We start from the raw sequence: 16,922 nt of genomic DNA, 5'->3' as shown, positions 1-16,922 counted from the left end.
GCTTTAGATGCATTACAATATGCAGTTTACAAAACGGATATAGTTTCATATATTTGAATTACAGAATACTAAACCTAATTACCCAAGCTGTCTGAAATTTCAAAATTTTCGATGATTCTTAAAATACAAATATCTCCTAAGATCACTAGATTTGACTGGATTTGAACGCAGCAAACCATACAAAATGTCGTGCATGCCTTGCCTAAGAAACTGATTTCAGCATTGCAAGGTATTTAATTTAAATTAGAGCATGGCACCAGACGCGGTAAAAGAATCCGCAACTGACCAAAATCCGTCAGGAGTTTATGGTGGAAATGGTAAAAATTGTGTGTTGTGATAATGCAGTGTAAACATGGAATGTTGATAAAGTTTTAAGAAAGGTAAAACTCATCAATGCGAGAGTAACACTAAGCAATTTTACTGCGCTTGCTGCTGCGTAAGGCGCGGTTGACGAGGTCCCTGTCTTGAAAGCGATTTGCGATGGGTAGGGTCTAGGCGCGCAGAGGGTTGATAGGATCGTACGGGGCTATGAGTTGGCCTTGAAGCAAGAGGCAGCGCGAGGGGGAATTTTGCGACTGCGAGTGCCCGTGGTAATCGAATAAGATGTCTTCATGTTCGCCCGTGCAAGTGTACCACGATGCTTGTTAATTTAATTAGTAAGCGAAGGTTTCCAAGCTTATACGGCCGATTAAACTGCTATACTCGTACAGCTGTCTAATAGATTGTTCTCCCAATCGACACTTCGCCTTTCGAGGTTGACCGCGACATTTATTTTGTTGAATAAGTGGTGAAGCTGAAGTCCTGAATTCATGCCTCTTGTTTCCAGCGAAGTAAAGCTATCCGAATTCAGCAGTTCGGAAGTTGATTCAGATTTAAACATACGTTATAAAACATTGTACAGTGTGCCCTCGATTTTGTTCAATAGTATAACCTCACGTTTTAGTGACGGTTAACAACCGTCATCACAAAAATCACAAATCACAAAAATCACAAAAATCACAAAAATAACAGTTTATAGGGAAAGCCCGTGCGCGTGAAAACAAGTACCCCCCAGGGTTCCCGCGAGAACACTCGTTGATTGTCGATACTGTATCGGCCGGTCAAACGCTCCAGCTTTTATGACTAATAGGAGCTTCCTGCGCAATTGCTGGTGCAGGCCTACCTTTTATAAAGTACAACACCATTCGCGTCGCGCACACAATGATTAGGCGAGGCTCGACGTAGCATAGACACCAGATAGAATTCACGATAACGTTTGAGCAGGTTTTCAATCATGAAGGTGATCCCTCCGCTGAGCGAACACTCTATTTTATTCGCGGATGAAATGCGGTCCCCCGAAAATGGATACCAAGTACACGTGTCAATGCCACGCCTTAAAAAGCATCGCTATAATCCTGCAAATAACAAAAAAAGCAAAAGAATAAACGACAATGTAGCAAAACATCCAAAACAACAACGAAAGAAAGTTCCAAAGATTGTTAGCGTGCGTAGAATTGCTTGAGATGCACACGTGGATGACTTCAGGGTGCTCGCGACGACTTTGTTATGGCGTAATGCCGTCCGGCATGACGAATCCCCTGTGCCAATACGTCGGAGCAGCCTGCACGGTCCAAAACAGCGTCACAGAAGTTTTTCACTTAGCCCACATTGGTGTACCGGAGTACAAACCCAACTGTTGTCTCTCAGGCTTCTCCTGGTTTTTGATGCTCATGCGAGCGTGATGGCGGGCTTCGTCGGCGCGCTGGAGATATGCGGTGACGTCAAGCTTGTTGTCGTCGGCGACGTGCGGTAGCATGACGTAGAGCGTTGTCACTGTGGTCTTTCAGTAAACCAGATTGAATGGCATCATATGTATTGTTTCTTGCGCCGCCTAGTTGTAAACGCAGGCTAAAAAGAAGGACGTGTGATGAAGATCCACAGGCTGATCCACAGCCTTCAAAACTAACGTGGCGGATGTATTCGGGTGACCGGCCATTCGCGAACTTCGCGCCGAGTAACGTTTGCGTGGTCACGTCCCGCAGCGCGGCGAGACATTGACCAGTTATATAGAGGATGTTGTAGACCTCTGTAACAGTGTTGACGGCACCATGGTTGATGCCAAGAAGATCCAAAATATCTTAAAAAGGCATTGAAGACTACGCCTTTCAGATGCTGTTGGAGAAAAATCCGCCGGCAGTCTCTGAACTCGTCCGTCTCTGTTAGAGCTCCGACGAACTACGCAAACAACGCATAGCCGCCTGCGAATCTCCTCCTCAGGCCACTTCAATGTTGAGCTTGGCTATTGCCCCGGATAAAACTTCGCTGCTGCTTCAGATCAAGCAATTCGTCCATGAAGAGGTAACTCATCAGCTTGCTCTGATTCCACTTACACATGGCCCGTCGAGTTATTCGTTCGCGCTGGCTTTCCAATAGGTCATCAATGAGCAAGTAGCCGACCGCATTTCGCCGTCTTTCCAGCAGGCTCCGACTGCCGCTCCCCTAACGCACTCCGAAGTCGCTACGAGGCCTGCACCACAGACCTAGCGTCCCCTTCGCCCGCTTTTGCGCCCGCCCGTATCCCCTTCAGGGATGCAGCGCTGGCGTAGATGTACAGCATCCGGCTCGCGTGCAAGAGGACCGTGATATGAATCCTGTTGACGTCAATTTTCCATCAGATCAAAAAAAAAAAAGAAAAAAATATCTGCGTGTTGATTAAATTGTATATAAAGGCCCCGAGTGCGGCCTCGCCTAGTGACCAGAACTGGCAACGCACTCTCTGACCAGCCCAGGATTGGGCACCGTAGTGCAGTACTTGGCCACAACCTCCCATATAAATACAACAATCAAACCCCGGCCCTCAGTCCCCCGCAGCTGCGAAGCAAGTGACCACGGGGTGGTCAGACCTGTGACGCAGCAGAGGGTGCTACGAATCTCTGGATCCACACAGGCCGCCATTGGAATCTGAACCTGGCAACGTTTAATCCTAGAACATCATCTAGTGAGGCGAGTCTAGCAGAGCTATAGGAGGAATTGGCGGGCAATAAATGGGATATAATAGGGCTCAGTGAGGTTAGGAGGACCAATGAAGCATATAAAGTGCTAAAAAGAGGGCAAGTCCTGTGCTACCGGGGCTTAGCGCAGAGACGCGAACCAGGAGTCGGATTCCTGATTAATAAGAATATAGCTGGTACCATACAGCAATTCTATATCATTAACGAGGCGGTGGCAGGTCTTGTTGTGAAACTTACAAATTGAAGGTCATACAGGTCTACGCGCCTACATCCAGTCATGATGACCAGCAAGTTGAAAGCTTCTATGAAGACGCGCAGTCGTCGATGGGTGAAGTCAAAATAAAATACACTATACTGACGGGCGACTTCAATGCCAGGGTATGCAAGAAGCAGGCTAGAGAAAACTCAGTGGGGGAATATGGCAAAGGTTCTAGGAATAGAAGGGGCAGCGGAGAGTTATTAGTAGAGTTTGCAGAACGGAATAATTTGCGAAAAATGAAAACCTTCTTCAGCAAGTGGTGCAACCGAAAGTGAACGTACAGGAGCCCGAATGTCGAAACTACAAACGAAATAGACTTCATGCTCTCCACTAACCCTGGCATCATGCAAGATGTGGACGTGCTCGGCAAGGTCCGCTGCAGTTACCATATGGTGGTAAGATGCGGAATTAGCCTAGACTTGAGTAGGAACGGAAGAAACTGGTAGATACGAATCCAATCAATCAGTTAGCGGTAAGAGGGAAACTAGAGGAATTCCGGATCCAGCTACAAGCTGATATTTGGTTTTAACTCAGGAAGAGGACCTTAGTGTTGAAGCAATGAACGACAATCTTGTGGAAATCATTAAGGAGTATGTAATAGATGTCGGTGGTAACTTCGTTAGACAAGATACACGTAAGCTTTTGCAGGAGACGAAATATCTGATTAAGAAAGGCCAGTGCATGAAAGGCTGTAACCTTACAGCTGGAGAACTGACAGAACTTTCCAAGTTAGCAACAAGCGCACGATACCTGACATAAAACTATAATATGGATAGAATTTAGCATGCTTTCAGGAATTGAGGAAGCATAAAAGCGTAGAAGAAGAAACAAAGACCAGGCAAGAATCAGATGTATGGGTTAAAAGACAAAGCCGGCGTTATTGTTACTAATATGGATATGATAGTTAAAGTGGCTGAGGAGTTCTATAGAGATTTATACAGTACCAGTGGCACGCAGGACAATAATGAAAGAGGGAATAGTCTAGAGGAATTTGACATTGCACAAATAACGCCGGAAGAAGTAAAGAAAGCGTTGGGAGCTATGCAAAAGGGGAAGGCAGCTGGGAAGGATCAGTTAACAGCAGATTTGTTGAAGTATGGTGGGCAGATTGTTCTAGAAAAACTGGCCACTCTGTATACTCAATGTCTCATGACCTCGACCGTACCGGAATCTTGGCAGAACGCCAATATAATCTTGATCCGTAAGAAAGGGTACGGCAAAGATTTGAAAAATTATAATCCGATCAGCTTACTTTCCGTTGCCTACAAAGTATTTACTAAGGTAATCGCAAATAGAATCAGGAACAGCTTAGACTTCTGTCAACCAAGGGCCCAGGCAGGATTTAGTAAAGTGTAGTCAACAATAGACCAAATTCACACTACCAATCAGGTGATAGAGAAATGTGCGAAATACAACGAAGCCTTATATATAGCTTTCATTGATTACGAGAAAGCGTTTGGTTCAGTCGAAACATCAGCAGTCATGCAGACATTACGGAATCAGGGTGTAGACGAGCCGCATGTGAAAATACTGAAATATATCTATAGCGCCTCCAGAGCCACTGTAGCCGTCTATAAATAAAGCAACAAGATTCCAATAAAGAAGCAGTTTATTCCCAATGCCATGGTAGGCAAGAAGCAGGCTAGAGAAAATCAGTGGGGGAATATGGCATAGGCTCTAGGAATAGAAGCGGCAGAGGAGAGTTATTAGTAGAGTTTGCACAACGGAATAATTTGCGAAAAAACACGCAGCAGCATGTTTACAGGAGGTAATTGAAGACCTGTATTGTGCAGACTTTGTGATAAGAGTTATCGGAGAATACCGTTGTAACTTGCGATTCACCGATGACATTGCCTTGGTTAGTAACTCAAGGGGCCAATTGCAATGCATGCGCACTGATCTGGACAAGCAAAGGAATGGAGTGGGTCTAAAAATTAATGTGCAGGAAACTAATGTAATTTTTAACAGTCTGTGAAGAAAACAGCAGTTTACGATATGTAGCGAGGCACTGGAAGTGGTAAGGGAATACACCTACTTGGGGCAGATAGTGACCGCGGATCCGGATCATGATACTGAAATAATCAGGATAAGAAGAATGGGCTAGGGTGCGTTTGGCAGGCATTCTCAGATCATGAAGACCAGGTTGCCATTATCCCTGAAGGGAAAAGTGTATAAAAGCTGTGTCTTACCAGTACTGACCTGCGGGGCTGAAACCTGAAGACTTAGGAAAAGGGTTCTACTTAAATTGAGTATGACATAACGAGCTACGGAAAGAAGAATGATCGCTGTAACGTTAAGGGGTAAGAAGAGAGCAGACTGGGTGAGGCAACAAACGAGAGGTAATGACATCTTAGTTGAAATCAAGAAAAAGAAATGAGCATGGGCAGGGCATGTAATGAGGAGGGAAGATAACCGCTGTTTATTAAGAGTTACGGACTGGATTTCAAGAAAAGGGAAGCGTAGAAGGGGGCGGCAGAAAGGTAGGTGGGCGCATGAGATAAAGAAGTTTGCAGAGACAATATGGCCACAATTAGCACATGACCGGGGTAGTTGCAGAAGTATGGGAGAGGCCTTTGCCCTGCAGGGGGCGTAGCCAGGATGATGATGATGATGGTGATGATGATGATGTATCCCCTACAGCCCGGCCAGTGGTGCAGTACACACGACCTCAAGACCATTGGCGTACGGAAGAGAATCGTCCGATATATTTTTATTTTGTCCGTGCTCGACACGTGGCACGTCACTCTCGCCTACTTGCATCGAACGTCCGCAACAATGTGCGTCCATTGATTATCGAAGGATTAACAAGATTGCCCGAAAGGATGTACACCCGTTGCCACGCATCGACGACGCACTTGACTGTTTGCAAGGAGCGGAGTTTTTTCCTCCTTAGATCTACACTCTGGCTACTGGCAGGTGCCTATGGCTCACGCTGACTGCTATAAAACCACGTTCGTAACACTAGACAGCTTGTATGAATTCACTGTAATGCCATTTGGTCTGTGCGACGCACCCGCCACCTTTTAACGCATGATCGACGCCATCCTACGCGCCCTGAAGTGGCATACTTGTTTCTGCTACCTCGACGACGTTGTTGTCTTTTCCCTTAATTTTCCCTCCCACTTCGCCGTTTACATCAAATTTTGTCCTCTCTCCGGAATGCTGGTCTCCAGCTTAAACGAAAAAAGGGCCAACTTGCAGCTCGAAAACTGGCTATATTAGAACACGTTGTCTCCAAAGAAGGCATTCTTCCCTATCCTGCTAAACTTCGCGCCGTATCGGATTTCCCGAAGCGCACTCACTTGATAATTTCATAATTTCATAATTTATTTATTAGTAAAAAATGCAGATAATTACATGTGCGTAGTATACATAAGGAGGTCCCATAGTCAAAGACTGTATCGGGATCTCTTTTAAAGACACTTATGATGTTACACAATGTTTAAAGCAACAGTAGTACAGATGAGAGCTAAGAGTAATATCAAAACATGTTTATAGCGTATGAGTAATAAGAACGCTTGTTAACAGCATGACAATGTATAAAAAAACGGAATAAAATTAAAAAAAAGAACATGGAGAGTTTCAGTAAGTATTTGTTATGAATGATTACTTCAAAGCATTACGCAGATTCATTGGCCTATGCTCCTATTTTGGACGTTTCGTTCGCAATTTCGCTACTTTGATCGCTCTATTAAACCAAGTTATCCTAGGTGACAATGAACCTTCTACTTGGTCGGTAGCCTAAGATGGCGCCTTTGCAACTCTTCGTCCCCTATTCACGTCTCCGCCAAACTTGCGCCATTTTGATCCAAGCGCACCTACAGAACTTCACATTGACGCCGGTGGTGTCGGCCTTGGTGCAATGCTCGCACAACGTAAGGACACTAACGCCGAATACGTGGCTGCTTATGCTAGTCGCGCCCTAAGAATACCTGAGGCCACAAGTACTCAGTAGCCGAAGAAGAGTGCCTGGCTACCGTATAGGCTCTTCAGAAATTTCGCCCATATCTCTACGGTCGACCCTTTCACGTGGTGACGAATCATCATGGTCTTTGATGGTTCTCTCACCTCAAAGACCCGTCGGGTCGCCTCGCTTGGTGGGCCCTCCGAATAGAGCAATATGAAATCCGTGTCGTCTATCGCTCTAGACGCAGACACTCTGACACCGATGCCATCTCGCATTTCTCAATTACTCGAGACACCAGTACTTCTAACTACAGGCATGATATTTAACCACTTGACAGGCTGGACATGGCCTTGGAGCAACGAAAATACCCATGGATCGTTATGATATTCTATTTTCGTCAAATCCTCCAGCAGTTTCAGCACCTCAAGCGTTACGCCGACAGGCGCAGCATTTCACCATCCACCATGGATTTTTATACCGCTGCAACTACCACAATGACGGCCGCACATAGCTCTTACATAGTAGTGCCCCGCCATCTTCGAAAAGAGTTATGCGCCGCTTTTCACTCTGACCAGCAGTATTGTCACGGCGAAGTGTCAAGGACCTATACACGGCTTCGCCTACGATATTATTGGCGGGGGATGTACAACTTCGTCCACAAATTCGTACGCTCCTGATTTGCCTGCCAACAATGCAAATGTGTCCCGCATCTCTCCACCGCACCTCTATAGCTACTTCCCTGCTCAGCTCAGCCATTTGACCGTGTCGGCATTGATTTATACGGGCCTCCTCCATCTAATGGCACTGGAAACAGATGGATCGTTGTCGTCGTAGATCATTTGACACGATATGCTGAAACCGCCACCTTGCCTGCCACATCAGCAAAAGACGTCGCCTCGTTCATTCTAAAAAATTGTGTTCTCCGCCATGGCGACACTCGGGAAGGACTGAGCGGTCGGGGTCGCGTATTCCTCTCGGACGTCCAGCAGTCGCTAATGCCTGAATGGCCAATTATTCAGCGCACTACAACTAATCATCAACAGACCAATGGTTTAACAGAATGATTCAACCGAACTCTTGGTGCCATGCTATCAATGTATGTTGCGTCTGACCACTCCAGTTGGGATGTTGTACTTCCATTCGTCACATGCGCACATAACACTGCCTCTCAAGCCACTACCGGATTCTCGCCATTCTTTCTGCTTTACGGCCACCATCGCTCCAGTACAATCAATACGGTTCTCCCGTACCGACCGGACCCTGCTCAATGCTCACCTGTTTACACGGTCACTCAGTACACCTAGGTATGTCGACAACTGGCCCATTATTTGACGTCTGCTGAACAGTGCCGCCAAAAAGAGCGTCATAAGCTCCGCCCACAGTCTCACCCCTTGCCCACCGACTCACTCGAGTGGCTTTGGGTCCCGCCTGTTGTTGCTTCTGGCCTTTAGGCCAAGCTCCTTCCGAAGTACCACGGGATCAGACGCGTGGTTTCGCAGCCATAAACAGTTAATTACGTCGTCGAACCCATTCGCCATCTCCCGATCTGCGTCGTCGGGGGCACGAGACTGTGTGGATTGACCGGCTGAAGGCGTATCACGATCCGCTCACCCCTTCCTAGGTCGCCAGGACGGCTACTCTTCAATTCCGGGGGTGATTGTGACGAAGATCGGCAGGCTGAAATGCCCCGTGGTGATCGCGTGGCTCGTACCCAGTTCGCTTTCTGGCTGTGCCCTACCTCCGGGTGCTGCGTTTGTCGCTGCTGCTCTACGACCCGAATTAACCCCCTTTACAGACGGCACACCACGTCTTCAGTTCGACGTCGACGTACATTGCCAACATACTGACGGTTGTCCTATTTAGGCATTCTGTAAGGCCATTTGTTCACGGGTGCTAGGTAATTTTAGTTCAGTGAATGATCTTCCTGTATAACGGGATGCTTTCAGCTTGACCTGATGTAAACGTGGGTCCTTTATTCATAATCTGTACGCCTGGAGCACCATGTCATTGCGCAATGCTGCCGACGAAGAATCCCACAGTTCTGCCGCACTGCCTTTGGGCAGGGCTTTCGTTTCCTCGTAGCGGGTAAAGTACGCGGCAGCGACAATGATCCATTTATTCCCAGAAACTAATGTCGCAAAGGGCTAAGATAAATCGAAGATCTGATAGAATGGTCGGAAAGCATGCTCGATTAGCTGTAGCAATCCTGCTGGTCCTGTGGGTGGTGTCTTGCGTCACTGATAGTCTCGGCAGGTCTTGAAATAGTGAGCGACCTCGGCGGTGAGCCTTGATCAGTAATGCTTCTTCTGAATCATCGAGAGAGTGCAGGAAAATCTGAGTGCTTTGTGGTCATGTACACAGTGTGCAACTTCTGACTGCAGAGCTGATGACACATGGACGAACTAATTGTCGCGCTGTGGCGATGTGTACTTCTTCACGAGGACGTCGTTTCGCTAGAAAAACAAAGATAAGCTACGCCTAAATAGACTTGGGGGCAAAGTTGGTGTTGTATTCTAAGTACTTAAGCAGACTTCGTAAATCCTGGATCTGCACGCAATGCCTCTGTGCGTATTGTTCCTAGGAAGGCTTCCTCGTCTTCATCGCTTTGCAAGGGAATGTAGACGAGGGTGCGAGAAATACAGCATCAGAATGTTTTCATTCCGACTTGCAAACCACGGTGATGTCCTAACGCAGTGGGACTATTTACTCAGCGGAGGATGTTACCTCCACCAGATCTGACATTTTAGTGACAGTGAACAACCACCGTGAAAAACCAACGCATTCACGAAACTAACTGTTCATTAGGCAAACTTGTGCCCAGCAATACAAGTAGCACACTAATGTGGTGAGCACACTCGCGAATCGTCGAAATCTTATCTGCAGGTCAAGCGCTTTAGCTTTTGTACATGACTCGTCGATGATTCAAGCGCAGTCGTTGCTTCTCGTATAGCTTCCAGAAAGTGCAACGATATTCGCGTCGCTCACAAACCTAAGTACAGAAAGTTTGAGAACGTAGGCATCAGAGAGAATCAACGACGAATTCAGGCAAGTTCCAAATCATGCAGGCGTATCTTGCCGAGGAATATCTTCGCGCTGTTAGCAGATAAAATGGCGACCTTCGAAAAACGAGAAAGAAGAATTTGTGTCAATAAATATTTGATTAAGTGTAAGGGTCCCAGAGCACGAGCTTTTTAGGCTAACTTTTCAACAAAAGAATCACAGAGTGCGCAAGGCGGAAGTGCATATGTTGCTAGTATGTAGATTCCAGGTTTGATTTCTAGTAAGGCTGCCGACGTAAGCAAGAACTATTAGTCACTTTTTCGAGCAGTCAAAGGTCGTGTTAACTGCTGAAACTGCTGCGCTTTATCAAAACTTAAAGGAATACACTTTCTTCGGCATTATTGATCATTCCCGCTGTTTTCACCAGTGATAAATTTATTTAGGCTTTCTTTGAGGTACTACTAGTAGCTAGAAACAGCTATCTGACGGAACAAAACCCAATAGTCGGCGAACAAGCTTATTTAAACAGGAATTTTGACTACTTTCACAACATCATTTACACTTAAAAAACAGCAAGGAACCTAGGACGTAGTCCTGTGTAATTCCGGATTTTACAAGACTTCACGTATTCAGAGTCAGACTGCTGCCCTTCCACGTCCCCAAATTGTTCAAAATTAGTAACGTACGCTGCAATCCAAGGCACAATCAGTTAAGGAATGGCAACGTTTCTAAATTAAAGCTTAGAAAATTATTCATGATTTATTATGAAGGGGCCAACGAAATACTTTCCTAAATTTTAAGAATAAAAGCATTTTGATCTTTACTATTACCAACCTAAGCAAATTATAGCATAAATGAAGCAAGCTAACTATCTTTAGAATGTTGTCCGGAAGCTATTCTGCAAGCTTGTTCAAAAAGGCTATCGTCGCGGAATTCAGTAATGTATTTCAAATTACTGTTTTAAAGCAACTGACAACAAGTGAATGTTAATAAAATTGCCTGATATTTATCTAACCTTTGTCTTGAACACTGGAATCACTCCGGGGGTCTTTCTGTTGACAAGAAACTTGTAGAGAGAAGAGACGTGGAAAATATTATTAGCAGAAACATTCCAAACACTTGGCCTACCACCACAAGAAGACATTTGGTAAGTGGTCAGGGCCAGAAGTTTGAGTTTTAAGGTCAAATAATATAGAGACCTCTCCTCGATAATGACTGCATGCCAAGCACGAAGCTCTACAGAATTGCAAACATGAATTGCTCCCACTGCCATAGAACATTAACCCAACTTTGGCAACAAGCACTAGGGCCCAAGATTAGAACTAAAAGTTGGAACCGTACATTACCTATGTCAATGAATTGCAGTTAAGGCGGTAAAATGAGACGATTAAAGAGCAGTGGGGAGATCCCACCTGCAGTTCTACCTATGTTGCGAAAAGCCTCAGTAGTCTAAGCGCAAACGACGTCCCAAGCCTCCTGCATCTGGAACTGTTAAAAGTATGAAAAAAGGGTTTGCTCTACTGCAAAGGTGTCCACAACAGTCTCTCACGACAACGATGAGAAAAACCACGACTAATCAAGCATTCGGATAGCCGGTAATACTGCTTAGCCTGAAGTCAGCGCCAAGCCAATCGTACAAAGCATGTGACAGTCATTAGAAACAACCACTCAAATCCTTTGGTCAGACGCGCATACGCGATCACGACGGAGCGCAAATCCCTGACAGCCTATTAAAGAAAAGTCGCATGGCCCAAACTCCCAGCAAGTGCCTACTGCGCTTGATGGACAGGCAGCATCTAGGGCAGAATGAAGGAAGCCTTCGCCGAACCTATTCCAGCGTTTGAGACAGAGCTAAAGCTCAAAATACAGATCAAACCTAAACGCTAGTTTCAGACAGATACTGACAAGAAGATAGCTGCATTTCAAAGTTAACCACAGAAAGACGTCAATGCCTCAACGCTGAGTTCATGATATCTAGTAATGAACTCTGCTATGAATTGCGAAAGGCCGGACATTTTTGATGTGAGGAGAAGCACAACTGGAAGTTCAGGGCAGAGGCAAGTTTATTTCACCAAGAAACAAAAGCAGCCTGTATATTGCCGAGCAGATGTTCATGAAAAAATGACTGATGAAAATGCATGGAGCGGGAGTTCGGATGGATGTAAAGCCCAAACCTACAAAAATGCAATGTCTTAACAAAAGGCAAACCATCTGCTGACCTTTGAATGGAACTGCAGAGGCCCCCACAGCTAGCAGAAGAGCTTAAGAAGATGCTCCAAAAGTGCAGCCTTCGGCTAGGTACACTGCTTCTGCCAAACTTTTGTGCCAGGCCCACCTTGCTACGGGCCATGCTCGAAAGTATGCCTTGAAGCTGTAGCGACAAAACAAGCAAGAACACTACAATTGTTGTGACCATACCACGCGGCTATCTTACCGGTGAAAATGCAGACACAAATCAGGATTGCAGTGGAAAACCTGGCGCTATATCTCAACAACGCTGAATAGCAACTGGCCGCTGATGCTGGCGAGCACTTTTTCGGCCGTCCGACGTGCAACGAAAAGTGGAAGTGTTTGGAAATGAACGTTTTCGCTATGACCAAGCTACTCGCAGCCCTTAAGGACATGGAGACAAACAGCACCCTCAGTCTGATGGCATATGCTACAGTGCTTTGCAATACTTTAAAGTTGAGCACAAGCGAAACTTCCACAAGTGCATTCAACGAAATGTGGGAGGAAGCAACTATGCTTGGTTATTGAAAACAATGGTGGCTTATTGCTAACGTGGAAAACCCTCAGGCGGCTCACAAACGTTCATTGAAATTCATTAACATCTTGTAGCCTGTTTAAACAAGACGGCTAAGTGAGACAAATCAAGAATTTGATGCATTGTGTGGCCTTCTAGGAAGAACGTGTCAGCAGGTTTCCAGCTTTATGTAAGGAAACAACACTTTGCGCATGATGCTTCTAAGGACGGTAAACACTTCCAGAAACTCTTACGACTGCATTCAATCAGGCGCACAAATACAGCGATTATTTGGTGACTTACAAATGCGAGGCGGTACATCTGCCAATTCTAAGGTTTTTAGTGCAAAAACCTATCAATAAAACGGCATCTTTGTGGTGGTCATACTTATTAACGAGTTTTCACATCTCACTTGGGTTAGGAAACGATGTGAGGCCAATTTTAGATACCACGACTTCGCGCACAAGTGTTTCTAATAGCGTCAAAATGTACAGGTTGGTGGAGAATATGATATTTTATCGCATTCAATGGCACCTACAGATGCGTGCTTCCTAATACAACGCAGAAAAAGGATTTATAAGCTACGTTTATACAAAACATAGCTTGCTGGTGTTGTGAAAATATGTACTAGAAACTCCTATTACACGTGACCCACGGATACGTGTGCCAGTCCGTACGTTAAAAGGGCGTTCGGCTCTGCGTCACATTTGTCGTTGATTCGTGAAGCACAGCGCATTCGTGCCACTGATCGTGCCCCTAATCTCACTAAGCTATTTTTCAACAGGCACGACATTGCGGTTAAGATCAGTCCTACACTCGGCCTCCAGAGTGAAAACAATGTTGGAATGCCAGAGCTGGCGTAACTGATAGTTGAGAAAACCAGTGAAAAAAATGAGACGCGTACATGAAGAAAAGAAGAGACACCACAACGGTGGGGGCTGGAGCGGCATTGCCACTAACTTTGTGTATAGTCATCATGGTGGTAGCTCTCCCCTCTCCATTTACGTTGATCATCGGTGTGAGGGTGAGGTTCACAATTTTTCACAATGCGTCGTCGTCCCAATTCAACCTAACTGCAAACTGCGTCCGTGTCGAATAGCACAAGGGCTCGCTCTTCCCCAACGAGCGTTGTTGAAATATGTGTGGACGGAATTGGTTGCACTTGTACAAGTCGACAAAGGATCCGCCGTTTCTGTAATTACAGAAAAACTTTGTCGCGCGCTAAAAAAAGTAATGTCACCCTTGTCTGCACTGTCGGTCTGCACAGCAAGCGCACAGCCCATTACCCCTGTTGCCGCATGTTGCAACATGCAGCAACATTGAATGTTGCTGTCAATGAATGCAATTGCAACATTGAATGTTGCAAGTCATTGAATGTTGCTGCACCCGCGCCAACATTCAATGACTCGCATATACAGTAGAGTTTGTTGTTCCGTTAGCATATTCCTATGATATCCTCTTGTGGTGGCACTTCCAATCATAAGGCTGTTATTGGCAAAGCTCGTGCCGAAGTCGACTTTTCGCCGCTTCCTCACACCCAAATGGATGATCCTGACGATCCCTATCGTCAGGATAGTCCAGGATATGTAGGACGTATAGGATCTCTATGAACTGCAGACACGTGTACGTCAGACAAACCGGCAGATGCGTGAACACAAGATTAAGCGAACGCTAGTCCAGTTGAAAAGGACATCCAAGCAAACATTTGTTCTAGCATTGCAATGAGTGTGCGTGTAAACGCTTCTTTGACAACACTGCAATTCTATTTAGGCGTTTTAATAAACTATCGAAGGAAATCGTAGAAGCTTCTTGCATTCCACAGCAACAACAAAATTGCTATGTTAGATACAGAAATGCTGCTACTTCCCTCGTATCTATATATTTCCACATAATTCACGTGATAGCTATCTGCGCCCTGTATGGAATTCTGAGCTGTTTTGCGCAGTTCTGTGAGGTACTTAAGTCTCGCGTTCTAGAATATTAAAACAAGTTATTAGAAAGCATGCGGCCTTGTGCATCGTCATCCCCACTCGCGTAGCGCAATGTTTCATGATGAAGCGCAATATACAAGGCAGGGTAAACAACACGTTCCAATTTGCCATTATGCATTGTATCGCACAGCAACATGGGGCAAAAAGGAAAACTGCATGGTGCATTATTTCTTTGTCCGGCGTGTAGACATAAAAAAAAGAAACAAGCAGCCATAATAAAACGTCAGCTGTCATCTGCGTAAACGCCGCATCCTTTCCATAAAGCGCGGCCTCCCTCGAGAGGATACTTAGAGTAGCAGACGGACCTCGACGTAAAACGTACGCAAAGACGACGAAAGTCTGTAGGTTTGCGTTTTACATCTGCACGCCTGGATGTCTCAAGCGTTGATACAGACGTGGAACTCACTCGCTCCTTATGCATTTGCTGACTAACATTCAATGCGTTAAAACTTCAGTAATAGGTCTAAGGTATGGAATAAAATAACGTTAAATTTTACGTTGAACGCATAGCTGTGTTAGATAGAGGCCCACACCTAAATAAGAGGCTCAGTTCAAATTTCAATCACGTGAATCCTGGAATTCTGGAAACTGTTTTGCTGTTGTTTAGACAATGAACGGAAGTTTGGCTAACGGTGCCTCAATAATTCTTGAGAGAAAGCAAGAAAATTCCAAGGCCGGGGCACCAGTTAGTCGGTTCAAGGTACGATGTACTTTTTCGCTGTGACGCAGAATCTGACAATTCAGGCAACGTAAGCACGACGGTAACGTCAGCGCATTGGCCTTATTAAAGGTCAACTGAAGAAACGTGCGTATTTATGGACTTTTTATTCTGATTCAATGCGCACGTGAAATGTGATCCAAGGCTAGACACTCACCGTAATATTTCTCCACGTAGGCGCCAACAAGCGGCGCTCCAATGGCACCGATATGTAGCCGCATATTCGTAATTTTTCGTAGGGCGCTTCGCCGTACTGACCCCATCATCCACGTTGACGAACGGAATGCCGCTTTATAGGCCTTGCGAATGTTGGAAGCCATTTTGTTTACCTCCACGAATGTCTTCTTGCTGATCACTGATTGTTTGACATAATAACAATAAGAAAAAGAAAATCCGGGTTACGTCGAATACAGCAGGTAGAAATCAAGGTCTGCTAGTGCAATGAAAATGTCGTTCGATTTTGTCAATCATTGTAACTTCGTCCATTGTTGTGCGTATATTGTGCAAGCTTGCCACCCAAACATCTTGAAAAGTTTGTTAAGCCTACACGTTCTCTCTACCGGCTTTCTACAATATGCAATGCTAGTGACCTCTACGATAGTTGGTTCTTCGGATAGTTAATAACTTTCAGTTAGTTGGATAGTTCCTGGTTAAACATATCGCAAAAAGGAAGCGCTGAAGTAGTGCTGAAATAAAAACCAAACAAGAGAGGCGCTCACTTGCAACTGAGCTGCAAGTGAACTTCCGCGCTCCCCCTTTTGAAGGTACTGATCTTTCGCTTGCGATAAGGCCATGACCACATCAAGCGAAGATTTCTTTGCCTATTCCTTCAACTTTTGCGCTGCTTCTATTTTTGTATTGCAGGCCGCTTCGAGGGGTCGTTCAGAACGTGTAAACACATTGCAGGACCGTGGATGAGAGGAAAGTTGACGCAAGAAACTCGTTTGGACCTTTTCATCGCGTGGCATGTGCAGAATGCCCATTGGAGCTCTTGGTGTAGCTACAATAGTCTCTTTGCAGCTGTAATTATTCGTGACCCCTGCAAACTATTCCAGAAAGTGCAGTATTTGCCTTTCTAGCAGCGCGAAAGAACAGACGAGACGTATTTAGAATTGTAGAGATGAGGCTTGAAAGGAGGACGAGAACGGGTAGAACTGCCGCAGTGGAAAAACGAGTAATTACTACTAATGTCACTCTCGCAATTTTCGTACCGACGAAAGGATGTGATAGGGAAAAGATGACGTAACAAGGGAAGGAAACAGCGCTTGCGGGTAAACTTAAGTTATGGTACGGTACGATTCTGCTACTTCTGAA

The 16,922-nt window shown here is 45.4% G+C and overlaps 1 protein-coding gene across 1 annotated transcript in view; it reads right to left on the bottom strand.

Moving 5' to 3' along the window:
* LOC126539366 (neprilysin-1-like) overlaps nucleotides 1-15,953 on the bottom strand; it is a 37,474-nt gene extending 21,521 nt beyond the window's left edge. Inside the window, exon 1 of the mRNA XM_055074105.1 lies at nucleotides 15,766-15,953. Within this exon, the coding sequence (XP_054930080.1) occupies nucleotides 15,766-15,928 (163 nt within the window). The 5' untranslated portion in view covers nucleotides 15,929-15,953. The remainder of the gene's footprint in view (nucleotides 1-15,765) is intronic.
* Between the last annotated feature and the right edge of the window lie 969 nt (nucleotides 15,954-16,922).

This window comes from Dermacentor andersoni, chromosome 3 (assembly GCF_023375885.2).
Source record: "Dermacentor andersoni chromosome 3, qqDerAnde1_hic_scaffold, whole genome shotgun sequence".
In the NCBI taxonomy this organism is placed as follows: Eukaryota; Metazoa; Arthropoda; class Arachnida; order Ixodida; family Ixodidae; genus Dermacentor; species Dermacentor andersoni.
This window is presented reverse-complemented; position numbering and strand designations above follow the sequence as displayed.